Below are 26,974 nucleotides of genomic sequence, written 5' to 3'. Positions count from 1 at the left end.
GTCTAGCCTTAAAGTGTCGTCTTCTTCCTCGTCCTGGTTGCATCTTGACTGGGGTGAATTTGACCAGAGCTTGCGAAATTGTTTCCGAAAAGGAATTAGTTACTGCTTGGAGATTCTTTTATCATTTGCTTGTTACCGTTTGCAGTTACCTTAAAAATCAGCCTTTACTCCCTTGCTATTCTTAAGTAACTACATAAATTCATTTTGTGGTTCTTTTTAAAAAAGAACAGCAACAGAATACTGTTCTTTCGTGTAAAACATGTCTACCTAATAAAGTCGCAGCCCCTGTAATGATAAAAGTAATTAAACACTGTTACACTTCACTGCTTAAGGGCCAATTCTGCTGGGACTGGTTCTATTTTGTATGACTTGTGTTTCGTTTTTTGTGATGTTGCGTCTTTGATTAAAACTGCCTCCTTGGCGATAATTTTGCTAGTCATGGCGGTGAAAATAATCAGACTCTGAATCGCTGATAATATTACCCACACGCTCTCAAGCCTGTCTTTACAAACCCATGAGGACTAGAAACTTCTAGTTTAAAATAAGAACCAAATAGTTGATTCCATGTAGTGGCATTTCTCCTTTGCTGCTAATGGTATCCCGGTGTGGAATCTTCTCTTTATCATCTCTTTTGGTGTATTTCAATCCCTGCAGTTCGAGAAACGCAACAAGATGGTGGTCTTTTTCTCCAGTTGCGAACAGGTGGACTTCCACCACGCGCTCTTCCGAAAAGTCTTGGATGGGGACCCCGAACCGGGAGGCCCAAAGCAGTCACAGCCTCTCTCTTCCCCGTTAGCCCTCCTGCGCCTGCATGGTGACATGAAGCAGGAGGTAAGTGCCCTTCACGGATCCGCTCAGAATCCTCCTTTCTCTGTGGGGTAAAATTTTCCGGGAAAAATACCTATTTTTTTTGCTGTTCTTGTTCTTTTAGGAGAGGACGTCCGTCTTCCAGGATTTCCTCCGATCGAAGGAGGGCGTCTTATTCTGCACAGTAAGTTGCCAAAGAAGAAACGAAAGCCGCTCAAGGCAACTGGATTCCAGTAGTGTCTTTTGCCAACTGGTTGCAGGAGACTGGAATGAATTTGGAGTAAGGTGTCTGGAAAAATACGAGGAGGAGAAGCGAGGGTGGGTTGCTTGCCCTGTGGCTTTCTAATTCCTGCGACTCCACGGGTGGGTGGCTAGTCCTCATGGTTAAGCGAGGAAATAAAAAACCTCAGGGTTGGAGGCCAAACCTGATCGCGTGGTTTGCTAGAAGAAGAATTTGCTGTTCGAGCAGCCTTCAAGGGCAAGATCAGAGCGGCTTGTCCCCTGCGGGTGTTGGATCGCTCTTAACATCCTGCCTTTTTTGGTTTCTGTCCACCTGGTGTATCTACTTACAGCTTCACTACCCCGTTTGCTCACTCCTCGCAGCAGCTGTTGGCCAGGGGAAAGCGGGCGGCTGGGTGACAGCCTCCCCCCGCCAACGTGTAAATTACAGCCATCACGAGTCATTACAGAAAAGGTCTGGCTGCCTCCGTCGTGTTCTGGAGGTGGTTCTTCCCAACGTTTCGCCAGTCTCTGTGGCCGGCGTCTTCAGAGGACAGGAGTAGCACTCTGTGCTCTGGTGCAGTTTGTTTGGGAGTTGAGTATTTAATAGCTGTGGGATCAGCTTTTGTCCTTTTCAGGAGATGGGCGATTATGGTGATCAGTGTGTTTTTGTTGTGATAAGGAGAAGAGATTATCTGTCACTCTTCTGAGGAAAAGTTGCAGAGAATTAGGACGTGGAATTATATGTAGTAGTAGTATCGCCAAGTCTTCAGATTTTGTTCTATAAACGCTACCGCTTGGTGAATCAGAGACACCTTTCTGAGGACATGTGCGGTCTAACTCATCGAAGGCACCTTTCATCGAAGGCTTTTCCGCCTGTCTGTTCATCTTGAGAGATTAAACTTCGTTAGCCCTCCTGGATTTTGATAAACTTCCATCAACGACCAACCCTTGAGTGACCCCACTATGATAATAAGAAGCAACCTCTTTTCCTTTCTCTCTCGGTCCCCTCCTTCCACCTGGGTCGTGCCCTCTCCTTCACGACTTCGAATCACCACGACGATTCAAGTATTTTTTTGAGGTAAACGTTTTCCTTTGCATCGGCGCCTGGGTTGTTTTTGAACCCGGTTACGAACGGCTTCCTTCAGAGGACGAACTCGTCGGAATGCCACCACAGAGAGATCGAGGAGGACCGCCAGAAATGTGGGTTTCGCTCACGCCTGAAGCTTCGAGACATAAAACGGGCCTTGTCGGTTCGGCCAGAGTGAAGTAGCCGGCCTACCTCGTCCGGCAAAGCTTAAACACAAGGGCGACCGCTTCATGACGTGATTTCGATTAATTGTGACGTTCTTCCAGCATGGGAAGAGTGGTGGTGGCAGAAAGAGCTTTACATTCTACGCCTCAGGAATCAAAATGTCTTCCGAAAAGAGACTTTAAGGTTTCCGTGATATCCCTCGTTCTCACAACCCTAAGTTCCCATCTTTCATAGCCAAAATGTCTTTTTCTGCTCTCCGTCCGTCTTCTACTGCAGTGGTTCCCAACCTTGAGTCCTCCAGATGGACTACAACTCCCAGAAGCCTTCACCAACTTCTGTGCTGGCCGGGGCATCTGGGAGTGGTAGTCCGAGAACACCTGAAGACCCATGATTGGGAGCCATTTTCCCACCGTATAGACCCGTTTTTTTTCTGCCATGGAGAGACCCAACAAGAGGTTCAGAAGTCCCTCAGAAACCAGGGGATTCGGTTTTGTGGCAAATTTTTGAGTCTTAAAGGGCAATCTGAAAACGTAGAGTTCCTCCTTTTCTCCTCACGGGGAGAGGCCGTTTTTGAAAGCGATTTCGGCGAAAGAAGATGATTCCGGAGACGACGCTCTGCCGGTTGACTTCCATCACGCTAACTACTCTTGCCAGTTTTCTGCCGGGGGGTGGTGGTGGTGGCCCAGCGCTCTCATCCTCTGTCATCTCTCCGCGCTCCCTTTCCTTTCCTCCTCGGATTACACCGTACAATCTGTCGCCCGGCCGACGGGGGGGGTTTCTCTTCCCTGCCGATGGCTTTCCACGCTCGGCTATAATGATTCTTGGCAGCCGGTGGAAGAAGCTGCTACCTCCGCTTGGCCGGCTCTGCCTCCTTCTTCCTCTCCGCCTGTTTCATTAAAACGCTTTGGTGTGCTTCTGTTTTGGTAAATAAATGAGTCATTTTAATCCAACTGACAGCGCTGGCGCCCGAATATGCTGCCTTCCATCTGTACCTCTAAGGCTTCACGTCGGCTGCCAGTTGTCAAGACCGGGGCACTTCAAGGCCTTACCACCGACTGCCTGTCACAAAAAAAGTCTTCGCCGCGACTCCTTTGCCCTCAATTTGGGGCCTCGGTAGAGCTGAGGACGTGGGATTTTAGGCCTCTGTAAGACAAGTTGAGTCCCTTCGTTCCGTTATCAATCCGAAGGGAGACGGGAGCCAAGAAATCAGAAGAAGACTGAGATTCAGAAGAGCAGGGGGCGAAGGAATTAGAAAAGATCGTCAAGTGTCAGGATGTGTCCCTGGAGATCAAGGCCACAATCATGTCTTTCTGATCATCACGTATGGGTGAGAAAGTTGGACGGTAAAGAAAACTGGCAGGAAATGAATTATTTCTTTGGAATGTGGTGCCGGAGGAGAGCTTGGTGGTGACCCCGGACTGCTGGAAAGATAGACCCGTGGGGGGTCCTAGATCAAATTAAGCCTAAACTATCTATGGAGGCAAAAAAATTGCTGGAATCGAGGCCGCCCTACATTTGGGCCCGTCCTGAGAAGGCAGGGGTCTCTGGAAAAAGCCCATCCATGGTGGGAAAGAGGGAAGGCAGCAGGAAAAGAGGAAGACCCAATAACACAAGATGGATCGACTCCGGAAAGGAAGCCACAGGATTAAGTCCTCAGTCGGGAGCTGAATAAAAAGACGGCAGGAGACGTGCCCTAAAAGTTAACGGAACCTCCTTTTAGACACAGACGGGAGCAAACGCATGGCAACCTTGGGGCCTCTGACTGGCTGCTGGTATGGACCTTTTGGGTCGGCCAAGCCTGGTATCAATACTGTAGGATCCCCTTATCTGGGGAATCAGTGTTCACGGTTTCGCTTATCCCCAATCTGAAAATATTAAAAATATTTCAAAAATCCAGGAAAAAAAAGTATTTTTCCCGTGTATTACCAGAACCAGCCAGAGGCTGTGCTATGAATACACCTTCGTGAAGAATACATAGCACTGTCTGTGGCACCCTCTAGTGGCCAATTCTTGCAATGCACATTAAAATGATTTTTTTGTGTGTTTTTTTCCCTTTTATCTATATCTACAGTGGACCCTCTACTTACGGAATTAATCCGTATTGGAACAGTGGCTGCAGGTCGAAACGTCTGTAGGTCGAGTCTCCTTTGACTTACAATGCATTGAAAACCGATTAATCCGTAACCAGCCATTTTTGTTCCATTTTGGCTTTTTTTCTGGTCTGTAAGTCGATTTTCTGGCTGCAAGTCAAACCTAAATTTTGCAGCCAGAGAGGTCTGTAACTCGAAAAGTCTGTAAGTCGAGCCATCTGTAAGTTGAGGGTCCACTGTATCTCCAGTGTTCCCTATTATCCACCATTTTCAGTATCCACAGTGGAGCTTGCACCCAATCCTTAGTGGATATGGAGGTCCTCCTGCACCAGGTCCTTTCCACCTTGACCGTGCCAGTGGTCCTTGACCATCTGAGGACTCTGTTTCTGGATTTTAGTTCAGGGTCCCCCCTTCGGCCTGCTCGGTTTCCCTGTTGCTCTGTGCTCCTTTCTTGAAAAAAAAGGATAAACTTGAATTTTTCCTCTGAAATGTTGATGTGGCCTTCTGCCCCCATTCTACTGATCTCGAAGGTCAGAGAAATGAGATCGGCTTTGTTGTATGGCGTTGGGGGTGCAGGAGGAGGGGGGAGAAGGATGATTTGAACCAAAAAAAAAAGATTTTCATCTCTCTTGGGGAGAGCTGCGGTGGGGCGTGTAGAAATAGACCAACTGGGTACCAGGTGTGTTTGTGTTTGCAAGAGAGAGAGAGAGACACAATTTGATCGTGTTGAGAGGCATCTGCCTTTAATTGCGCCAGAGGAGGGGCAAAAGGCTGGAAACGAGCGGCGCTCCATTTGCATCCTCGTTACGGCTTCGCACGGCGCCGTGCCTTGATCTGCTTAAACTAATAACCTCTTTTGGCAGTGGCTTTGACTTCGTCAAGCCGGCTGGGCACAGGCGGCGGCTGGGTGCCGATCACCGTTGGGCGCCGTAAATCCCTCTCGCCTGCCCACTGGATTCGTGACTCTGCTCGTTCCTTGATGCCGAATCCAGGATCTTGGCATCTCATCATGCCGGAGCGATTGTCCCCCCACCCACCCAGTTTTAATCTCCTGTTTTTGGGCACGGCTCGAGGAAAGCAAAAGAGCAAAGATCGGCTCAATAGGACTCCCATCATGTCCTGATAGCCGGCAAGCAGAAAAATATACCTGTTTGCCTTTCCGTTTTCTTCCATTAAGGTCCAGTTGATCACACACACACACACACACACACACACACACAGAGCGAAGGTTATCACAGGAGAGGCACACGCGGTTCGCTGGCATTGCGCAGGGCGATTTCTGTAGCCGAACGGCGCTGAATGTCTGGATCAGGATAATAGGAAGGAGACTGGAATAAAGTTTAACGTGCGGTTCATGGAGGCTTCTGATTTGAAACGCAGCGCTTGGCCCTCTTCTCCTCTGGCAAGGCTCGCCTTGTGTTCTCACGCCAAGGGTGGGAAGTCTAGATCAGAGGATGATGGAGTTGGACGGTGCACGGCGTGGGTGTGAAAGCCACGGAGTCCGACACACACACACCCGCTCAAGGCTGGAATTCAAATCCCAAGCAGATCTTGACAGATGGCAGTCCAGTTTTTCTCTTAAAAGGCCTCCCTCCGGTTTTGGAGCGCTTCCCCACCTCCTGAAGATATTGGATCTGTTGTCATACTATTCTAACAGTTAGGAAGTTTTTTTTCCCCCCCCTGATGTTCAGCGGATATCTGGCTTCCTGTCGCTTGAGCTCATGATGACGTGTCCTTACGTGTCCTTGTTTGTTTGTTTGTTTGTTTATTTATTATTGCCTTTTTTGGTACTGTAAACCGCCCAGAGTAGATTCGTCTAGATGGGTGGTATAAAAGCCAAACAAATAAATAAGATCATATCAAAGCTAAAAAACAGTAAATTATTCTATTTCCTTGTATTTTGCTCAAAACGCCTTCCCTGGCCGCATGATTTTAGACCGAAACAGTGCGGGTGATTCCCATGCTGGAAATTCAGGCTCTAGGGGGAAAAACAAGGTTTGCCACCTCCTTTGATAGTAACCTTTCAAGTCACAATGGACTCTTTAACATCTGCGATTTCTTTTTCCGTCCAGGACGTTGCTGCTCGTGGATTACACCTGCCAAGAGTCACCTGGATCGTCCAGGTAGGTTTTTCTACACGCTCAGTTTTGTACAGTGCTGCTGAAATCAGGGGGCGGAGGTGCTTTGAATGACTTGTTTTGCTTAAAACCAGGTGTGCGAGGGTGCACGCCTTGTTTTAAAAGAGAACTGCCTTTCCTAGGAAGTGCACTTGGCCTTTTAAGCAAGATGCATGACGCTTGCACGCTTTGTTTTGAGCAAAGATTGAGTGCCTTTGACAACTTGTTTTGCTTAAAATCAGGTGTGCGAGCGTGCACGCCTTGTTTTAAAAGAGAACTGCATTTCCTAGGAAGTGCACTTGGCCTTTTAAGCAAGATGCATGACGCTTGCACGCTTTGTTTTGAGCATAGATTGAGTGCCTTTGACAACTTGTTTTGCTTAAAACCAGGTGTGCGAGCGTGCACGCCTTGTTTTAAAAGAGAACTGCATTTCCTAGGAAGTGCACTTGGCCTTTTAAGCAAGATGCATAACGTTTGCATGCTTTCTTTTGAGCAAAGATTGAGTGCCTTTGACAACTTGTTTTGCTTAAAACCAGCTGTGCGAGCATGCACGCCTTGTTTTAAAAGAGAACTGCGTTTCCTAGGAAGTGCACTTGTCCTTTAAAGCAAGATGCATGACGCTTGCACGCTTTGTTTTGAGCAAAAAGAATTGAGCGCATATTCTGTACGTCACTCAAAACACACTCTCCAGCTCAAACCAAAATTAACTGGAGGTCACCTTCCGGTTTTTGACACACACTCCCTTCCTATATTTCAACGTCTGGACGATATTTCTTCAATATTTCCAAGATCCCAATTCTCCTTCTTTTAAGAAGAAGGTCAGAAGAAGTAGAGGCTGGTAACCTGTCCACCTGTTATCCCCCACTGTTTTAAAACATCTTAGCGCTGCGCCTGCAATAGAAATATGTAATGTGTGAATGGGCCTTAAAATACAACGTGAACTGGGCTTGTTCGCTGGCAGTCCTCCTCGGAGTCCTGGATGTCAGGAAGCTGGAAGGAAAACCAATTATTTTAGCCCTCAGCTGATAATATTGTAAGGAACTCTGCAAAGTTTCTCTCTCTCTCTCTCTTTCTGTCTCTCTGTTGTCCCGATCCTATGCCGAGCAGCGAACGTGTTTTTTTTTTTTTTAAAGAGCAGACAGATTCAGCCTCCTGTAGAAACGAATTTTGTAAAGAAAGGGAAACGGCGCAGAGAGACAGCTTGGCCGATGTGTCACATTCATATGTCAAAAATCCTTGTTATGGCTCTAGCAGTGAATGATGGTTGTGGAGACATGACTATGATGGGTTCTGATAAGCCACGTCTTTACTCCTCCTTAAAAAAAAAACATGACATTTGAGATTGTGTTTTGCTTACAATTACAAATGATTTTTTTTTCATAATTAACCATGCCTGCTCTCTGTTAATTTGTCTCCCTTTTCTACCCACCCGAACCAACACCTCCTCCACTGCTTCCCCGTTGTGTTAACGTCTTTTTTTATTTTTTATTTTTGAAGTATAATCCTCCGGCTTCGCTCGCCGAATACGTCCACCGAATCGGGAGGACAGCTCGAATTGGCAGTCGCGGGAACAGCTTGCTCGTCCTCACACCTTCAGAGGCGGAATATGTCACCTTCCTGGCTTCTCACAAGATTAAGTGAGTCACAAGCGTCAGTGCACGCACATATAGTCACACACACGCACCCCCCCCTCCCGAAACCTTCCTCTCCGGCTGGCAAGCAAACTTTGTCACCGACTCCAGCTAATAAAGCAGCTGCATGCGCCGGATGTGGGTGGAAGATAGGCATTCTCTTGCTTTAGAAGAAAGTCAGACAAGAGGGCAAGTTATATATAGATATATAAGGGAGAGAATTAAGGGTCGGACATGTTAATTGAAAATACCACAATTACTGAGCAAAATAGTACCCTTGGATATATATCTTGCATTTTGTATTCCACTATCATTCTTTGCAAGCTGGTTGGGTCTCTGTGGAGCAAGAGGTTGGGAGTTCGAATTCCCCCCCCCACTGGGCCTCCTGGGAGAAGAGCCAGCCTGGGTAGCCTTGGGCAAGCTGCACCGTCCCAGAGCGCCCCCTAGAGGAAGGGATGCACGTCTGAGCATCCTCTACTTGGAAACCCCTGAAAATAAGTCATAAATCAAAATTAGCTGGCTGGATAGATGTGGTTTAGGTCTCTGGCTGCAGAGCCAGAAGTTGGGAGTTGAGTTCAATTCCAGGGAGAAAAGCCAGCCTGGGGGGCCTTGGGCAAGCTGCATAATCCCAGGATGTCCCCAGAAGAAGGGAATGGCAAACCACTTCTGAGTCTTCTCTATCTAGAAATACCCTGAGAAGGGTCAGGATTGACTTGACAGCACACGATTAGTATTTATCACTCTTTCCAAGGATCTGTGTCCTACCAGGAGAGAAGCAAGCTGCTCTTCCCCCCCCCCCCAGAAGAACGTTTATTTGTTTACAGGTGTCCTCTTGTTATATTGAGCATTTATGATAAGTTGTTGGACATGGGAGGTTGGGTGAAACCACCCTCTCCGCTTTCTTCCCCCGACTCTCAGTCCACGCTCCGTAGTGGAGGCCACTTCCCTGAGTTGGCAAATCCGTTCTGGGTTTTAGTCCGAACTGATTATTTTTAATTTTTTTTGTTCGAGGGAAGTAGGGTTCAGCACCACGGAGAGCTCCCGGTCGGAATTGGCCTCCGGAGGGGGCCCTCCTTGACCATTGGTTTTCCTTTCCTTTGAGTCACAACGCTTGACTCAGCCGTTCTGCTTAGAAAGCCTCTCACCTTATGAAGAGGTTGGGTCCGTCTTCCCTCCTTTAAAGGGACCTTACTACCGAGGTTTCATGCTGGGTGTGTGTGTGAGAGAGAGAGAGACGGGGAAGGGCGGGAAGTAAGTTTAGATTATAGTGCTGCTAAAGTTCTGCCTTGCTTTTCAAAAGACAGTTTTGTTATTTTAATTTCTGGCAATGTTAAATGTTGGTAGGATTTGGTTTTAGCAGCGTAGTTTTATGTGTACCATTAGCTTAGACTCTAATAAGGAAAGACAAAGTTTGAACGTTCATAATCATCATTATCCTATCAATAATGATCACTCCTCCACCCTCAATAATAATAAGTAATGTTGTTTTCTTATTTATGTATTGGAGTCGCTGTTTATTATATTGGTTGGTTTTTTATTTGGGAACATACTTGGCTTTTCTCTTCCCCCGTCCGTCCGTGCAACGGCCTCGTGAGGTAGTCCAGTCAGGAAGAGATTGATTCGGTGGCCCTAAGTCCTGCAGTGAAATTCATGGCTAATAAAACCTGAATCTCCCCATTCTAACGCTCTCATTTTATAAGTGGGGTCCTAGATCAAATCAAGCCTGAACTCTCTGTGGAGTCAAAAACGTTGAAGCCGAAGCTGTCCTAAACTTTGGACACGTCTCAACGAGGCAGGATTCCCCTGGAAGAGACGATAATGCTAGGAAAGGTCGAAGCAGCAGGAAAAGAGGAAGACCCAATAACACGAAATGGACCGACTCCCTCAAGGAAGCCATCGGTTTGAGTTTGCAAGATCTGAGCAGGGCAGTTGAGGACAGGGACATTTTGGAGATCACTCCTTCACAGGTTCACCATAAGTCGGAGGCACATGAGGAGAAACCATCGCCCCACACGCAACGGCTTTACGCCAAAAACTCTTTTTGGGCCTTACAGCGCTGGTGGTGTGTTGAAAAGGCTGGATTTCAGCACCTGTTTAACGGAGCCAGGTGACCAAACCTGGGCGCAGTTCGGAGAAGTCTGTGTGTTTGTCTGTGTGTGTGTTTGTGTGAAAAAGAGGGGGAGCCAGTAGCAGGTTTAATGGATTACAGATCCGATTTGGGTAGACATCTCCAAGCCCCGGGCCGCCCGTACCATCACATCTAATTGCCCTTTCCGCTTGTAAACGGAGCCTTGTGGAAATTGATCCTGACAAATTCAGTGTGTGGCCAACGAGGCAGAAGGCGCGCCATGTGCCGGTCTGGCGCGGCGAGGCAAAAAACCCCAACCATCCGGCCACGTTTTGAAAAAGGGTTAGGCCTCCTCCTCTCTCTCTCTTTAACAAATGAAGCTGAACTAACCGATGGCAACAGGATCATTATGGTGATACTTATTGCAGTTTTGAGCTCGTTGGGGGCCGAAGATGATGTTTCCTCTGAGCTGACAAACGCGGGCGAACGGCTGCCTCCTTTTCATCCGTCCTCCGAGTTGGGGAGAGGGGGCTGTGTGATGGCCCACATCTGTGCCCTGGAGGAAAAACAGATGTTTCTCATATTATTTGAGAGGTTAACGCCTATAACGTGTACCGCCTATAATTTTTTGTGGGGTGAGGCCTCTGATTTCTCGCCTCGGGGACTTCGGCGCCCCGGATTTTGGCTTTTTCAAGGTTGTTGGGCGGGGAGGGCGGTGGGTGATGAGCGGTTTGCACAAATGTTCCCTGGGTCTCTTGCAGGGTTTTGGTGTGGGGGGTTCTTATAAGACCAATTCCCTAGGCCTGGGGTGTGCACAGTGCCGTTTCTGGACCCCATGTGACCCCCCCAACCCCACGGACCATCTTTTTAGCCCCGAAAGCCACCCCCCCTCTCTTCCAAATTCAAAATCTCACACTTTGGGGGGTTTTTTTGGGGTGTGTGTGTGTCAAAATTTGCCTCCCGGTTTTTTCCCTCCCTCCTCTTCGGCTTTAAGAGGGGAATCTCCAAGATTTCTGCTGAAAATCTGGGCAATTCCTGGTTTGTTTGTTTTTTTAATTTAAATAATTGCCATCTGGAGCCCTTTGGGGGCATGGTGGGGCCCCCTTCCGTGGAGGATTGGGGGTGGCCCCTTGAATTTGCCTCGTCACCTCTCGGATTGTGTCCGTTCCGTTTGCAGCTAGAGCACCAGGAAGAAGCTGAAAATTCAGATGGTGGTGTTGATCTGTGTTATTGTGTTATCATTTCTCTCTCTCTCGGAAAACCCAATACAGCTGCAAAGCAGGTTTAAAAGAAAAATATAGGTAAGAGAAAACAGAACAAATTGCAATATTAAAACACCATGACATAGATCATCACATTAAAGCGAGCATCGAATTTATAATACTCCCGACAATCTGGGTCCGCAGCCAGAGATCTAAACCACTCAACTATCCAACCAGCTATATAACTGTGTGCAGTCAACAGAACTGAAAGGGACCCTCGGGATCACCGAGCCAGACCCTATCAAGGAGACACAACGGGGAATCGAACTCGCAGCCTCTGGGTCCGCAGCCAGCGAGCTCAACCACTGAGCTATCCAGCCAGTCCAGGGAGAAGCTGGCTGTCTGACTAGCTAAATAATAGCATTGCTTTCTGTTTTAACGATTAAAATAGAAGCCCAGATCCTGTGGGTTTTAAGAGTGTAATGCAAATGGTCGTTCATTCACAGGCAAATTTACTGCAGGTTATGGAATCCGCATCGATATTATACCTGTTGCATTAGGGTGGAGCTGTGGGATAGCTCAGTTGTGGTTTAGGCCTCTGGCTGTGGACTCAGAGGTTGGGAGTTCGAATTCCCCCCACAGGGCTTCCTTTACAAGGGACTGGACTCCATGATCTTATAGGGTCCCTTCCAGCTCTGCAGATCTAAGATGATGATCATGATAGCGCTTGGGCCAAACAGAATTTCATGGTAGATTTGCCTGCTGTGCGATCAATAAGTAAGCAGGAATCTCTCGCACACAGGAAAAGTCATACTGTATTTTTAAAAAATCTCCTAAAACAGTGGTGCCTCGCAAGACGAATGCCTCGCAGGATGAAAAAACCGCAAGACGAATGGTTTTTTCGATCGCTATGGTGCCTCGCAAGACGGCTTCTTCTATGGCCGTGCTTCGCAAGGCGCTTTTTTTCTCTGAGACTGATGCCTCACAAGATAAAAAAATTTCATTCGCCTTGCGAGGTTCCCATAGGAATGCATTGCAATGCATTCCTATGGGAAACCTCTTTTCGGAAGACGATTTTTTCGCAAGACAGCGCTACTCACGGAACGAATTACATTGGTCTTGCGAGGCACCACTGTATTAGGGAGAACACAAGTCTCGTGAAAAGCAAAATGTTGATTCTGTATTCTATTCTTTTAAGAAAATAGCTATAAATTTTTATTTGTCTTTAAAAACAAATAAACAAAAACTACTCTACCCATTTTCCTGACGACCGGTTCTGTGCAACTTTTTCTTCCAGCCTCGGATAACCGTAAAACTACTTTTCCTCTTAAAGTCGTAACATGAAATTAGTACAATTGTCGGTCTCTTTGTGACCCATTTTGGGCCGTCTTTAGAAAGTTAGTTCCCGAAGCCGAGGTGGCATGCCACACGCTCCGCTTTTGTGACTTAATAGATCTCATTTTAGAGAAGAGGGGAAAAAAAGATAACGAGAAGAATACTGAGCTCGGCTCCAAGTCATTTTTCCCCGTTTTGCTCCATGTGTAAATATTTTGCTGGCGTCTTTTTGCGGTTCATTCAAGCAAGACGTGGAAGCGGGTGGCGGTGGATGGGTTTGAAAAGTGCCGTGGTGTTGTTTCCCGAGCGAGGGAGTTTTTTAGACAGCTCATCAGTCGATGGCTTTATTTCCTAACCGGTGCCTAACGAACTTTATAAAAGGAAGCCGATCCTCCCCGTGAAAGCACGAGCCGACGGCGCGTCACGATGCGCTTCCCCGCTGTGCGAATCAAGTCCGCTTATCAATTCGTCGGGCTGTGTGTGTGTCTATGCGTGTGTGTGAGTTTATTTTGACATCTCCAGAAGAAGAAGAAAACATCACTGTCGGAGGCTTTGACGTTTTCATTCACATGCGGGGCTGAGCAACCTTTTCTGCCCCAGAATGCAAGGAGAGATTTCTCTCCTTGCCGTTTTAAACAGCTGATGTTTGGAGTGACAAAATAATTGTAAGGGAACGACAAGGTCCTGGGTTCGAGTGTTGGGGTTTATGAAGGCTGATGGCCGGATCCAGGGGGTGTTTTTCTTTGGAATTTTGCCCCTTTGGGCTTGAGCCAGCGTGGTGTAAGGGGGTTAAGAGTGGTTTTCTCTGACTCTTTGGAGAGCCTGGTTCTGGATCTGCTACTGAGCTGTGGAACTATTTGAATTTCTCAACCCTGATGTACTTCCTTCACAGGGTTGTTGTGAAAGCAACAGGAGGACAACGGAGAACCAGAATATAAATCTTAACTAATCATGAATAAATAGATGTGGAAGCAAGTCCATGCTTCTAGAACCTGAACTTGGAAAATTCATGGGATCCGTTGATAGCACATCAACAGACCCCTTCCTTTTGACCCACCCGCCTTCCCAAAGATGTCTGAGGCACTGTGCTGTAGTGGATAAAGCCCCTGGCTTTGGAGAGAGTCGTAACTCATAATGTTGGCATCTTACCTATGCTGCCCTGGAGCACAGAGGCAAAATACCCTGCCCTCTTAAAAAAGGAGGAGGAGAGTGCGGTGTGCCCACCCCCTCATGAAAGAGTAAGTCAGGAGGTATCGCCGTTCATTTTCCCAAGATTTTGGAGTTTTGAATTTTGCTTAAATTCCTTTTGCTCTGTAGTCGAAGTACAGAGACGGACAGAAGAGAATAGCTTCAAGTTCCCCCAGATAACCCGTTTCTCCTTAACTGGCACTTACAGTCTCAGTGGTAGGAGAAAAGAATGGAAATGTCTCATTACTTATACTTGGGAAGAGATTAAAAAAAAAACACCACACACTTCAGCGGACAAAAGAGAGAGGGAAAGAGAACTCACAACAGAGAGGCAGAGCCCTCTTTGAATTCCTCTTTCCTTAATTCATCCTTAACTAACAATCCATGTACTTATTTTGTCTCATCCCGTCCTGCCCACCACCACACGGCAGTGTTTTGGAGATGAAGATGGAATCTGTCCTGTCCAGCTTGATGAAAGATGATCGTTTCGTGGGCAGCCACTGGAGAAATAAGGTGAGCGGTTCAAAAAGAAGTAGCAACTTTTCCTCGTTGGTTCTTCCTGGTCGTCTAGGGTGAGTATGAAACTCCAGTCCAGGCGACCAGACGTCAGAAGCACATTGTGGAAGCTGGCTAGGTTTTTTCTTTTCTGCCTTTCTTTTTGGCCCAGTAATGCCAACACTACAAATAAGCGACTGGAAATAATATCGTCCGGATTCTAGTCCTCCCCGGCGTGCGTCAACATCCAGCGGCTACAAAGAGGTCAGCGTGGAAATTGAACTATTCTCTGATTATCCTCTACCCGCACTGTGTTTTCAGTTTTTTCCCCCAAATTGTAAAAAAATTGTGCTGCAGCTCCGTTGTGAAATTCACCCTGATCCCCTTTTTTTCTGTCTGGCCTCGCCTGCGTCCATGATAAAAACACCACCTCTTTGGAGGATGTGTGTGTGTGTGTGTGTGTTTTGGGGCTTCTCCGAGAAGCCGGCGGGGAAGAGATGCCAACCGAGCACCTGTAAAATGTATTTTTTATCTTTAGCCGCATGAAATATATATGCCGCCGTGCCTGGGTATGTGAATCTTCACCTGGCTACAAAGAGAATAAATTTGATCTGTGCGTTTGCTACCGAGGCAAAAGGGGGTAGTAGCTGTTTGGGGGGGGAGGGCTGACTTCCTAAGGGGATTCCACAGGAGCAGGGTAGAATTTGCTGGGCGAAAAAGTTACTAAAAACAAAAGCCTTCATTTTGTATGTGGGCTTCTTTTGGAATCATCCAGCCACACGTGGTTAACTTCGTCACCTTTTGCTCAAAAAAAGGAAAGAGCATCTATTACAGGCAGCCTTTTCTTCTGTTGTATGTGTAACCCTCTGAAATTTGGATTTTCTTCAAAATAACCCCACTTCTCTGCCCTTGATATGTACATACCTACGACTTGGAGCAGACTTAGTCCAAGTTTCCAAAGATGTAACCACATTAGTCTTTTAGAATGAAAACATCATGCTTCTGTGGCTCGTTAAAGGTCAGCAAATTTAGGGTCTTTAGGATCTAAACCGTGGAGAAGAAATCAGGAACATTCTGGGAATTTGTTAGCCTCTCTTGTGCTGCTTTCGAAGTTTACTGTAACCACATTATTAGGTTATACCTGCAACATAGTTAACCATGGTTAACACTAACCATGGTTAATTGCGTTGCAAGTATAACAGAATAAACCAGGATTCTCGGTGGATTTCTAAACCCTGGTCTATCTGCCTAGGGTGATCAGAGATGGGGAAAATTACTTTTCTTTGGTCGGGGATCATCATTGATGAGGAAAGTTACATTTTTGGATGCCTACTTCCAGAATACTCCGACATGTCCCCGTCTTCGCACTACGATTCACAAAATCCTCATCTCTAGTTCCAGACTTCGCTCCAGAATCTTAGCTCTCTGTGTAGTTTTCTTTCCTTTCCAACTTCTGAATCAGTTTTTAAATGTAGTTTTGTTTTTCCTTCCCCCAGACCAGCAGACAGGGATCAAAAACTGCAGTTAGGGTGCATTTTTAAAAATAAAACCACTCTATAGCGGGAAGAGAAGAAGTATAAAAAGAGAGAAAGAGTGGAAGGCTCAGCAAGAAAAGTGTGGCATGCGCTAGTGGCGCATTCACATACCATATATTTTAATATGATATTTTTTCTTCTGTACTCATTTTCTGCTGTTTGTTCTCTTTTTTTCCTAACCTTTAGCCCCGTTTCCTCCCCAAAACTCCACCTCCTGATGCATATCATCCTTCTTCTTTTTAATTCTTTGGCTTCCTTCGTTCTTCAAAACTGGGGTTTATTTTTTTCTTCTTCCCCTTTTATGCTTTTCTCCCATCTTCCGTCTCCCCCCTTTATTTTTACTTTTTTTCCTTTTTTTTCCTGGAGAATTGGAGAAAAGCAAGCGAGCGAGAGCTCATTTTGAAACCTAAAAGGTAGGGAAGCGCAGTGGTGAGGCGGAAAGGGAGGGGAGAGCCGGCGAGAGAGAGAGGAAGCCGAGAAGTCCTTTGTAATATATTGCCATATTATCGGTAATCCCCAGATAGTCGTGGCATTGAAGCCAGTCATCTGTCACTTAAGTTTGAGGTCTCTTTAATTTTCTCCTGGAATTTGCGCCGGGCTGTCTTTAATTTCAGGCCGTTATTGGAATTCTGAAACCTTTCCCTGCCTTGCCTCTCTTCTGAGCCCCGATACCGAATGTATACAATAACCAACCAAGGGATTTGGTCGGGGCTGAATCTCTGTTTATTTAACACTCTGGGGGGATTTTCGGGTTTATTTGGTCCTTTGCTGCCCGCTTTCAATAAGGCTTTGACAACCGTTCTGCCCTTCTCATTAATTTTAAACAGTTAAAACACGGGGAAAGGGAAAGCAAGGGGTGGCTGTGTGGAAGAGTGGGGTGGGTAAAATTTTTCATTATTAAAGTGCTTTACTTTTTAATAACAGAGGATTCTGTCCACCGGGGAGAAAGGGCAACTTCGCTTAATTTCACATTCATATTAAAAAAATATATATAAAAAATAACAAGTGGGAAGGTGACACTGTGTAACCCAGGAGGCTTAACAAAAGAAAAAAGGTGGATCAGAGTGGCATAGCGGAAGAAGCACAGGGGAACGAAGGGAGCTAGAAACTTGACTCATTTATTATATGTTTAAAATGCCCGATGCCCTTTCTCTGCCATAGTGGACCTTGGAAGGTGTGTGTGTGTGTATGATCAAGGATGTTGTGTGTGTTTTCATTTCTGAGATAGTGAATCACAGGTCTTCACTCCTTCCGTTGACATCCTTACAACAGTCTTGCAGGGTAGGGCCGACGGAGTGAATACGGCTTCTTTTAACAGGATATTCATTTGTGATATTTCTGCTTCGCCTTCACGGGAGAGAAAACGTGGAGGGGAACTTTAAAAGGAGGAAAAACCGATTCGAAACGCCGTGACCCAGAGGCTGAATGGGGAATTTATAGGAAGCAAACGGAGGTGGTCGTTATTTTGGGCACATCCTGAGAAGGGAGAATGGTCTGGAAAAGATCCATCGTGCCGGGGAAAGGTGGAAGGCAGCAGGAGAAGAAGACGTAACCAACCCACCATCAATCAGTGGCCATTTGCTGCTTTGACTTTAGTGATTTCCTTTATTCAAGGGAAAGTCTCCAGTAGAATTCTAGCCCATTAAAAACCATTAAGTGTATTGACAAAGTGTGCTTTCTCCCATGCTGGCTTACGGATTGATTCCAAACATCACTTTAAACCTGGAATCCTGGCTTATGGAACCATAATATGCAAGAGCTTTCACACACCCCTGACTGTTACTACACAGGGAACAAACCCCAGCAAGCACAGCCTACAGAACTTCCCAGCGACCTTGGAGTCAAACAAGCCAGGATACATGAGCTAAATATAGATCTTGGTTTAAAGCTGGCTTAAGGATCCAGGTTTGTTTGGATTCAAGAAGCCAGGAAACAAGAGTTGAGCCAAGTTCAGCCCTCCAGATGTTGCTTGACTCCATCTCCCATTGACCCTCACCAGTCTAGCCAGTGATGAAGGACACGGACCGTTGTAGTGTAAAGCAGTGGTTTCCAACCTTGGATTCCCCAGATGTTCGTGGACTAAAACTCCCAGAGGCCTTCATTGCTTGCTGTGCTGGCCGGGATTTCTGGGAGTTATGGTCCGAGAACATCTGGAGGTCCCGAGGTAGGGAAATACCGCTTTAGACTATAATGGATGGTGTAAAATTGCCATTAGTAAAGGAATTGATATTTGCATTCCTAGATGAGGCTTTCCCACCTTCTTTTAGAAAATCTCTGCAGTTTTGGCTTCCCGCTTCTCACCTTTCTCCTTTCTCCCGGCGGTTAGAACGCCCACAGCGCAGACCCGCAGGAAGCGCATCGGAGAGCCACCGTTCTGCAGACCGAATTCGAGAATTATGTCCATTCTTCCCCCGAAATGGTCCAGTGGGCGAAAAAAGGTGAGGAGAAACTTCCATTTTGCACCGTGGAATTTGCTTTGGATATGTGTTTTTTGACAAAATGATGGGATATAACTCTGGCATGAATAGTAAAATACATTATATTATTTTGCGCTCTATATTCCCTTGACTTTGGTCCTATGAGCAAAGGATATGTGTTCCAACTTTTCATCTCCTGAAACTCTTCCTCTGTGGTGGTGGCCCGCTATCAGTCAGAGGATATCCTGTGGCAATCATAAGGTCTAGAAACCTGCCGTTTTTAAAAAAAAGATACCCACCTTTTGAGTCCAGTGCCATCTCTTCCGCCCAGACAAGGTAACTTGCTCCTCTCTCCTGTCCAAAAACCTCGTGATGTTTGGCCGGATGAGCCGAAGAGGAAAGCGTGGGGAGAAACCGACCGGCCGATTCCTCCCAGCGCGGATCCCTGTGGCAGACGGTGACACGTGGGGCCGTGGGGGGGGGGAACGGCCTGTCCGTGATCAAACCCATATTGATACCCACCATTTATGCAATTGTGGCTTTCATAAAGATGGGCACAATGCCACTTCTTCGTCTTCAGATGGCAGCCATGGGGGGGAAATTATAGCCTGCGTTTCTCATGACTATCTAAACGCTGCTTCTTTCTCTGTGTGTGTTTTTTCCCCTCCTTCTCCGTTTTATCTTCCACGTGAAGCCGCTTACTCTCTCTTCCTTCCTTCCTGTTCTGCGCTCTGCGTATGCCCCATCTCCGGCGCCGGCTGGCATCCATAAACCTCCCTTCGTTTCTTTCTCGGCCGAAGCCAAGGCTGGTGAATAATTAACACGGCAGCTGGCGCGGGCTTTTATGGCAGGAAATCAAACGGCAACAGTGCCAAATGCCCAGTTCGTTTTCGCTCGCGCTCTTCCGTATTCCTTGACCTCTTCCTCTCCTTGTTTTTTTTGGACCTCCTCTGCGCCGATCGCCGGTTCGGGGATCCCTGGCCCGCTTCCGAAAAGAACGTAGATGGTTTGTCTGCTGCCGGTAAACCCCCCTACCCCACCTCTCCTGCTTGGATCTTTTCTTTAAAAAAATAATAATCAAAGCTTGGTTCGGAAAGGCTAAAATTTGGGTTTGAACCTGTGGTTCTTCCAACCGCATTTTGCCTGGGCTGTTACTGGGTTTCTTTAGAAGCTGGATCGATCGAAACCGAGAACTTGTAAGTGTAGCCGGACGGCTATTCCTGGCAATGATAAATACACACACACACACACCCTATTAGAAGGGAAATGACAATCTGATTCTCCGATTGCGTTTCTTGTCTGGCGTGCCACCGGATTTCTTTAGAAGCGGGCCGTAGAAATATATCTAGGTTTTGAATGGGCCACTGAGAGCCGTTAGCCTTACAAAAGACCCGCTCCTGGCAGAGAGAGAAAGAGATGGAACCGTCTAAGGACTGGTTTCTTAATACGACTCAGTCCCCCTGCCTGCCTTTCTTTATTCCTTAGGTTAGGTAGCTGTGAGGGTCTCTCAGGGAAAACGTTTGGGGTGGTGGGCGTTCTACAGCGCAAGATCTTCTGAGATTAAGCGATTGACCTACTGTTCCTTCCTTCTCCAAGTCAAGCTCCATGTGGGTGTCATTGGGAAAGGCCCCACCATGTAGGTGCAATGGGACCTGGAGGCTCCACCTCACCCCCCCCCCTTTGCATAAACAGCAAATTTGCCACTCCGGGTTTTCTTCCGAACTTCCTGGCAGCTACTGAAGGTGCTAAACCCCTAACCTGCCCATCTTGAGAGATTCGGCACCTGGAAAAAAAAACTCCTATAAAGAAGTTTGGGACAGCTTAGGTAGATAATACTGATTCAGTCGCCTAAAAGGATATAGATTATATTTAATATACCGGCGGCAGTTGGGGCCACAGGGAGAAAGGATATTCCTAGAATTGAAAGTATTTTCGTTCCGAAAAGGAGGTGGAGCGTACGAGGATGATGGCAGTAATGAGGATGCTCCATTTGTTTTCCATCCTGGGGTTTCCGGTGGAGTCGTGCAAAAAGAAGGCCGTAAAGACTCCGCCATTGTCGTTCGTCTTTATAGGGATTTGACGCCTGGTTTTTGCGCTTCCTTTCGCCAAACTCCTTGGGTCCGAGTTCGTTTCCAACCATCAGAGGGCGGTGCCTCGTTTGAAAATCTTTGGGGATTCAAATGCCTGTAAGACCTTCAAAAGGAAGACTTTTTAAAAAAACCACCCGTATATATGGCATGGCTATCGCTTCCCTGTGTCGTGGATAAAGCGATGGCCTCGGACTCTGGAGAACAGAGTCCTCCATAGTCAATAGGGACTAGAAACTTGTTTGTTGAAATACGTATCGGGGAGGGCCCGAGACTCTTAGGACCTTAGGCCTTTAAAGCACCCAACCTTTTCTTACCTTTCAAAGCCCTTGGGCTCTTGTTATCCCCAGCCCACCCCGATCTCCCTACAAGCTCCTTTGACTCTCCAGGCAGAGCTAGCTTTTTTTAAAATAGTAATAATAATAACAAAAATTGACGGTGTGAAACCCGGAGAGGTGTTGCAATGCGTGTTCCCTCCTTTGCTACTCCCTCATTGATTGGGAAATGGCGTTCGCTTTGCTCGGCAAACAGAGCTTTGACGGATTCCCAGGTTCCTTCCAGGAACTGATCTCGCTAAAATGACATTTTTATTACTGTTCCGTAAACCCCAATCTCCTGCCACCGCCAAGAGATTAGGCTTAAGCCCTGGGCAAACGTGCCGGTCTAGTAGCTCGGGGTAAGGAGGGCAAAAGAGGCCGGGCGGAGCGAAGGAGGGAAGGCGAACGTCTGAGAAGAGAGGAGGGTAAAGACAGGAACTCCACCGAGATCTGTCTGAAAGAGGACGACCGCCAAATCCTTTTACCTTCTGAGCATGGGGGAACGCTCGTTTGACACTGAGAACGGAGGTGATCGGCTTACTGACTTATTCATTTGCTGCCTTTCTGCCCATAGGGGACCCAAGGCGGCTCACAGTGGATAAAACAGCCAATTTTTTAAAAAGCACCCCTTATCCACGGAATCAGTATCCGCTGATTCGCTCATCTGTTAATGTTAAAAGAAAAATCCTGGAAATAATGTATTTCTAAAACTTAAGTTCTTGGAAAGGGCCACGAGAGGGAGGTGAGGACCACGCCGTGTATAGCCTTCGCTCTTAAAGTAGTGTTTGCCGTAATCGGTGTTTTTCAGCATCCACGGGGGAGAAGGGGGTTTGGAACCAACCGACCCCTATAGCTAATGGGAATCCTACTGGATATAAATTTTATATTTGTTTGTGGTAGAGCCTTAGGAGAAAGGCATCATAAAAACAAAGTTTCGGCATCCACAAGGGTCTTGGAAGCGATCCCCCATAGATACTCTGGCCCTATTGTATAATAAGCCCTTGATCAAGATGTCACAGGTGAGGAAATGGACGTATTTCCAGAGCTAACTACATTCTTTTTAAAGACTTCTCTCTTTCTCTCCCTCTTTTTTCAGCTCTGCAGTCCTTCATCCGGTCATACGCAACGTACCCCGCCAGCCTGAAGCACATCTTCCACGTCCGGTCTCTCCACCTGGGTCATGTGGCAAAGAGCTTCGGGCTCCGGGACGCCCCTCGGAATCTCAGGGACTCGACCATCCCGGATCGGAGGAAGAAGCAGAAAAGGTAGAGGTCAATAGAGCTTACTACAGGGACCTGATAACACAGCGGTCGGTTTTAACCTATGCAGTAGGACCCCCATATCTGCTCGGGATTGGTTCCAAGTCCCCTCCCTGTAGTGATCTATCTGTCTGTCTGTTTGTATGTCTGTCTGAGAGAGCATGGTATAAGGAAAAACAGCAGAAAATAAAAAAATATTTGCACATGTTTTACCAGAACTGGCCACTAGAGGGTATCAGAGACCATACTATGTATTTTTCACTATGTCTTCCTGGCACAGTCTCTCCCTCCCTCTAGTGGCCGATTCTGGTAACACGTGTGAAAAAAAGGTTTTTTTGGATATTTTTTATTTTAATATTTTTAAATAGTTTCAGACCGTGGATAAGTGAATCAGTAGATATTGATCCCACGATTAACGGGATCCTCCTGTCCTGGGATGAGCAAAATGGGGCACTTTCGTGGCATGCATTTCCCCCCGTGTACTCCGTCTGTACTCATTTTTCTCCCTCATTTTAAACTACAGAACCCTCTGCCTCCACTAGGGGGCGTAGATGCTCTTTCAGCATGTTGTCCGTGTCTCCCCCCCCCCAAGCTTGTTTTAGTTTGTCGATCAGGGGGGGTTGGCTTTTCTAAAACCAAGAGTGACCTCAGAAAGGTCATGGCAGACCAAAATCATATATTTTCATTTGTTTTACCGGTTGCTGCCTCTCCCACACTGTCATCTCCTTCCTTCCCTTGTTCAGTTCAAAATATTTATGACTTTTTTAGGTTCCCCCATTAAAAAATCTTTTGTAAGCTGACCCTCCAAGCAGCTTACAGAAGATTTTAAAAATAAATTGGTCTTATAAGTGGAGACGTTCAGGTTTGCCTATTTAGAATAGATTTTTTTGACTTTTTTATTACAATACATGTTTAATTCTTTTTAAAAAATATTGGGATACTCCCTGGTTTTACATTTTAAATATCGTCATTTAACGGTCGTAAGCTGCCTTTTTCAAGAGAAAGGCAGGTGAAGATACTTTAAATAAAGAAATACGTTCAGACAAGAAGCCCTTCCTGCTTGCTGGCTTCCGAGGCCCATTTTAAAAAAAAAAAAATACTTAATCTTTCAAAGATTCCTGGGGTTGTTGGCCTATGTTTGTTTTTAAATACTTCTGCGTTTATTTATTTATTCTTTGTTTATCTCATTACTGCTCCGTCGTCCGTCTTGATTTCGACTCGGCGAAAGTCAAACTCGGAAATCCTTCTCATTTTATTTATTCTCATTTATTCAAAATATTTCTGTCCTGCCTTTCTCCCCAAAAAGAACCCGAGGCGACTTGCATCATTTTTTTTAAAAAAACATTGAAAAGTTAAAAAACAGTAAGTATACAAATATTTTATTTTAAAAAAAGAATTAAACAAGTATTAGATTAAAAGGGGGAACTAAGGTCTATATTAAAACCCATTTAAAACAACAGAGCACATCCGTCCGTTTCTCCTTCTCCGTTTCTAACTTTTCGTTCTTAATTTCTGCTCCATCTTTTCTCTCTTATCATTCTTTGCAAAACTTCTACGTTGCAGTGTTCTTAACCTTCAATTTTAGGTTTAATTTCCCTCCTCTCTCTTATTATCTTGGGCCCTCTTATTTTTTTTAGGGGGGTGGGACAGGTAAAGCCCGGTCTGTGCACGGAATCGGGAGGGGGCGTGCTATGAACCCCCCCTTTAGAGGATGACCGGATGCTGACAACTCGGGGGGGGGCACGGTGTGTGTGCATGAGAAAGTGAAAATTAAAACAGAAATTAAGACGGGAGGAGGGAAGCGCGGGGGGGGCCTCCTCCACATCGTCCTGGGCGTACGCACGCAGGGGGGGGGCTTTGCATCGGGGAACCCCACGAGGGAAAGGCTGTGCTTTTCCTGCCGGCTGCTATGGCGGCCGGCTGACCCTCGCCAGCAGATGGGGAGCAGAATCCGAAGGCCCCTGTGAGCCGAGGATTTAACGGGGCTTTATTTACGAAAGAATAGCCTGATTAGCAGATAAAGAGCATGTAAGATGGTATGGGGCCTCTTTTGATGTCTCAGTTCGACTTTCAGGGAACGAGGGGGGGGGGAAAGAGAGAGATAGCCCGACGCCAGCATCTCCCCGGATTACAGCAGACGGCGACAATGGTGCCCTGTGTTTTCACAATGTTCGTGCCGTCGTACGGCTCTTCCGCCCCCTTTCTCGATCTCCCCGCATCGAGGGGGGGGCTCATTCCTTCCCTGTCCCCCCAACCCCCGCCTTTCCCCTAATGCAAAAAAAATTTGATGCCAGCGAAGTGGCAAAAGCCGAGAATTGGACGGAGATGAGTGAGAACCTGTTTTCCCGGTTACAGCGTGTCCGCAGGATTTAACCTTCTCTTCCCTCCCCACCTTGCCTGGGTCCCAAGAAGCTGATTTCAGTAATCTAAAAGCAGCCAGGATAACATTTCCGGACTAAGGGCTCTTTAACTCGGCTTCAGGTTCCTGATCAGCTGCAAAGGTTTTTTTTTTATCTTGGCCGAACGAACCTCACGGGGTTTTAAGAATAAACCACAAGAATGGCCAGGGTAGGAGTCCCTCCCTGCTAGGCTTCTGTTTCTTTCCAGTATGGGAGAGTTACTGCTTTTTATCATTCACAGGAGAAGAGATGGGGACGAACTGGGAGGAAAAAACACAATTCGTGATGGTTTGCGGCGAACCACGAACCTTCGGGAAAATACCAAAGTGGTTTGCGGTTCGTTTTCCCAATTCGTAACTGAGGGGGAATTTCGCTGCTCCTGTGTCGTTCCCCACCCCCTCGGTCTTGCCAGATGCACAGAATCAGCCCAGTTTATCCGTGTTCATCGTTCGGTTTGTGCCCAGTCTCCAAAGAGGGGCTTTCAAGACAAGACTTCTGGAGAGCGAAAATTTGCACCTGCGACCCTAATCTTGATACCCAGCCTCCGCTTTACTTTTTAAGTTTTGAAGAAGGTGTCCGGAAGCTTCATCATCAGGTTCATTGAGAAATATCTCTCTCCCGTGAATATTACAGTGTTGGGGCGGCGGTTCCCTTTTCATACCCGAGAAAAGATTTAGTTGGAACTACTTCCCGCACCACAAGAAGTTTCTGGTGGGAAACTTCTTGGGCTGCCTCCTTTTGAGAGCCCTTTCGTTGTGGGTCCCCCCCCCCCCCCGGTGTGGTCTAGTAGCCTCATCAACGCAGCTAAATTGCTTTCTTTCTGACCAGCGTTGAAGGGCAGAAGAAGGAAGTTACTTTTTTAAAGTAATAAATTACAACAACAATTATACAATGTCTCTAGAAGGAGTTAGTTACCACTGTAGTTAATTGTTCTGGGGGAAAACAAAGAAACAAGTTACTTTCTTTGTTTTTCAAAATCAAATAGTTGCTTTTTTAGTTACTTTTAAAAAGCATCTGAAAGTTATAAGATACTAGCTTGTAATAAAAAGCAGACATCCTGTCGTTGTTCTGGTTGCTCCTTCAATACCTACCGTAAGTGGGTATGACTTTGAACAAAATGATAGTCCTTCTCTGTCATTTAATGGGGAACTATCAAAGTAACTATCAAGGTTGAATGCAACAGGAAAAGAGGAAGGGCAAATATAAGATGGAATGACTGCCTAACGGAAGCCACAGGATTTGCATTTGCAAGAGCTGAGCGTGGCAGTTGAGAACAGAGTTGTCGTAAGTTGGCGGCGCATAATGAGAGGAATACAAGTAACTAGAATTATAGTTACCTGCAAATTATCCCTCTTTTTTCAATGTAACTTCCTTATACTTTTGTTACTGGGGAAAGAAGCTGGTTACAAGTAACTGGTGGGTTACTCATTACTTCCAGGCCGTGGCAAAGCCCCTTTGGTGAAGTATCTGTTCAAACCAGGCCCTCCCCGGCCAAAGCTGCAGCTGTATCTTGTCCCCCCCCCCCACAAAGCAATCTCTTCATCAGTAAAAAGCCCGCTCGGCTGCCAATTTCCTTGTGGCATTTACGGCTTCCTTAATATCACTTAATTAGCGGCCGGGAAAGCTGGAAGCTCGCCTGTGGAGAGAGATTTTTTATACGGGTGGAAGCGGGCAAGCGCTCCAAAGATCTGTTTTTCGAAGAAAATAGCCGTTTCCGGCCAAGTGTCAAATCAAGGAGAAGGGGTTGTTTAACGGAAGACGGAAGGGGCTTGTATGACACCAGAGGTTTCAACAGGAAGTTTTCTAGATCAATAATGTGGCGTTCGGCTTTTCTCTCCCTGCAGCTGTTGACCCTCGGTTATGTCCACCATTTTCTCCCCATTGTTCCTTCTCCTGATTTTGATTTCCCCCTTTCGGTCTTCGATAATTTCATAGCCTCGTAGAATCATGGAGTTGGAAGTGGGGGACCTATAAAGGCCGTCGAGCCCAGCTCCCCCCCCTGCTCCGGGCAGGAATCCCAAACGGTCAAGAATAATGCGATTTGGAATCAAAACACCCAGAGAGAGCGTCTGATTGGGGGGCAAAATGACCGTTTGATGGAGGTAGGAAGGAACATGGACGGCCAGGCCCCGAAGACGGTGGTCCTGTTTTGATCCTAGCGAAAGGTGGCGTTAATCCGTGTCGATTCCGCTTACGGGCAACCTCGCGCCTCCAGACACCGCTGAGACCTTGGTAACAGGCCTCTTCCACATCCTGCTCCAGAGTAGACCCCCTGAGCTTACTCAGACGAAGTCATGGGTGGTGGCCTGGGATGACCGGACCGTTGCCCCCAGCGTTTGCTCCGTTTTCCTTCTCCCTGGTCCGGATGCTTCGTCCAGACCTGGGAAGACTCTGATGACGTGAACCTTTCCTTTTTAAAATCTCCTGGCCGAGGAGAGATCGGCCGGGTTGCTCGAAGGCCCGTTGCTCCCTTAATCGGTGCTGGGCCCCTTTCATCTACCTCCCCCCCCCCGTAGTGCTACGCGTCGGCCACAGATGGCACCATCAGCTCCG

General features: G+C 46.8%; 1 protein-coding gene across 3 annotated transcripts in view; it reads left to right on the top strand.

Moving 5' to 3' along the window:
* Window positions 1-26,974, top strand: part of DDX31 (DEAD-box helicase 31) — a 38,959-nt gene that overhangs the window by 9,730 nt on the left and 2,255 nt on the right. For 2 of the 3 annotated variants that reach the window (XM_072984918.2, XM_078382800.1), the window contains exons 14-20: window positions 655-831; window positions 932-991; window positions 6,444-6,494; window positions 7,986-8,125; window positions 14,344-14,425; window positions 18,269-18,380; window positions 21,860-22,028. In XM_072984918.2, the coding sequence (XP_072841019.2) occupies window positions 655-831; window positions 932-991; window positions 6,444-6,494; window positions 7,986-8,125; window positions 14,344-14,425; window positions 18,269-18,380; window positions 21,860-22,028 (791 nt within the window). The remainder of the gene's footprint in view (window positions 1-654; window positions 832-931; window positions 992-6,443; window positions 6,495-7,985; window positions 8,126-14,343; window positions 14,426-18,268; window positions 18,381-21,859; window positions 22,029-26,974) is intronic. The other variant, XR_013539679.1, reaches the window with a different exon arrangement.

This window comes from Pogona vitticeps, chromosome ZW-PAR (genome assembly GCF_051106095.1).
Source record: "Pogona vitticeps strain Pit_001003342236 chromosome ZW-PAR, PviZW2.1, whole genome shotgun sequence".
In the NCBI taxonomy this organism is placed as follows: Eukaryota; Metazoa; Chordata; class Lepidosauria; order Squamata; family Agamidae; genus Pogona; species Pogona vitticeps.
This window is presented reverse-complemented; position numbering and strand designations above follow the sequence as displayed.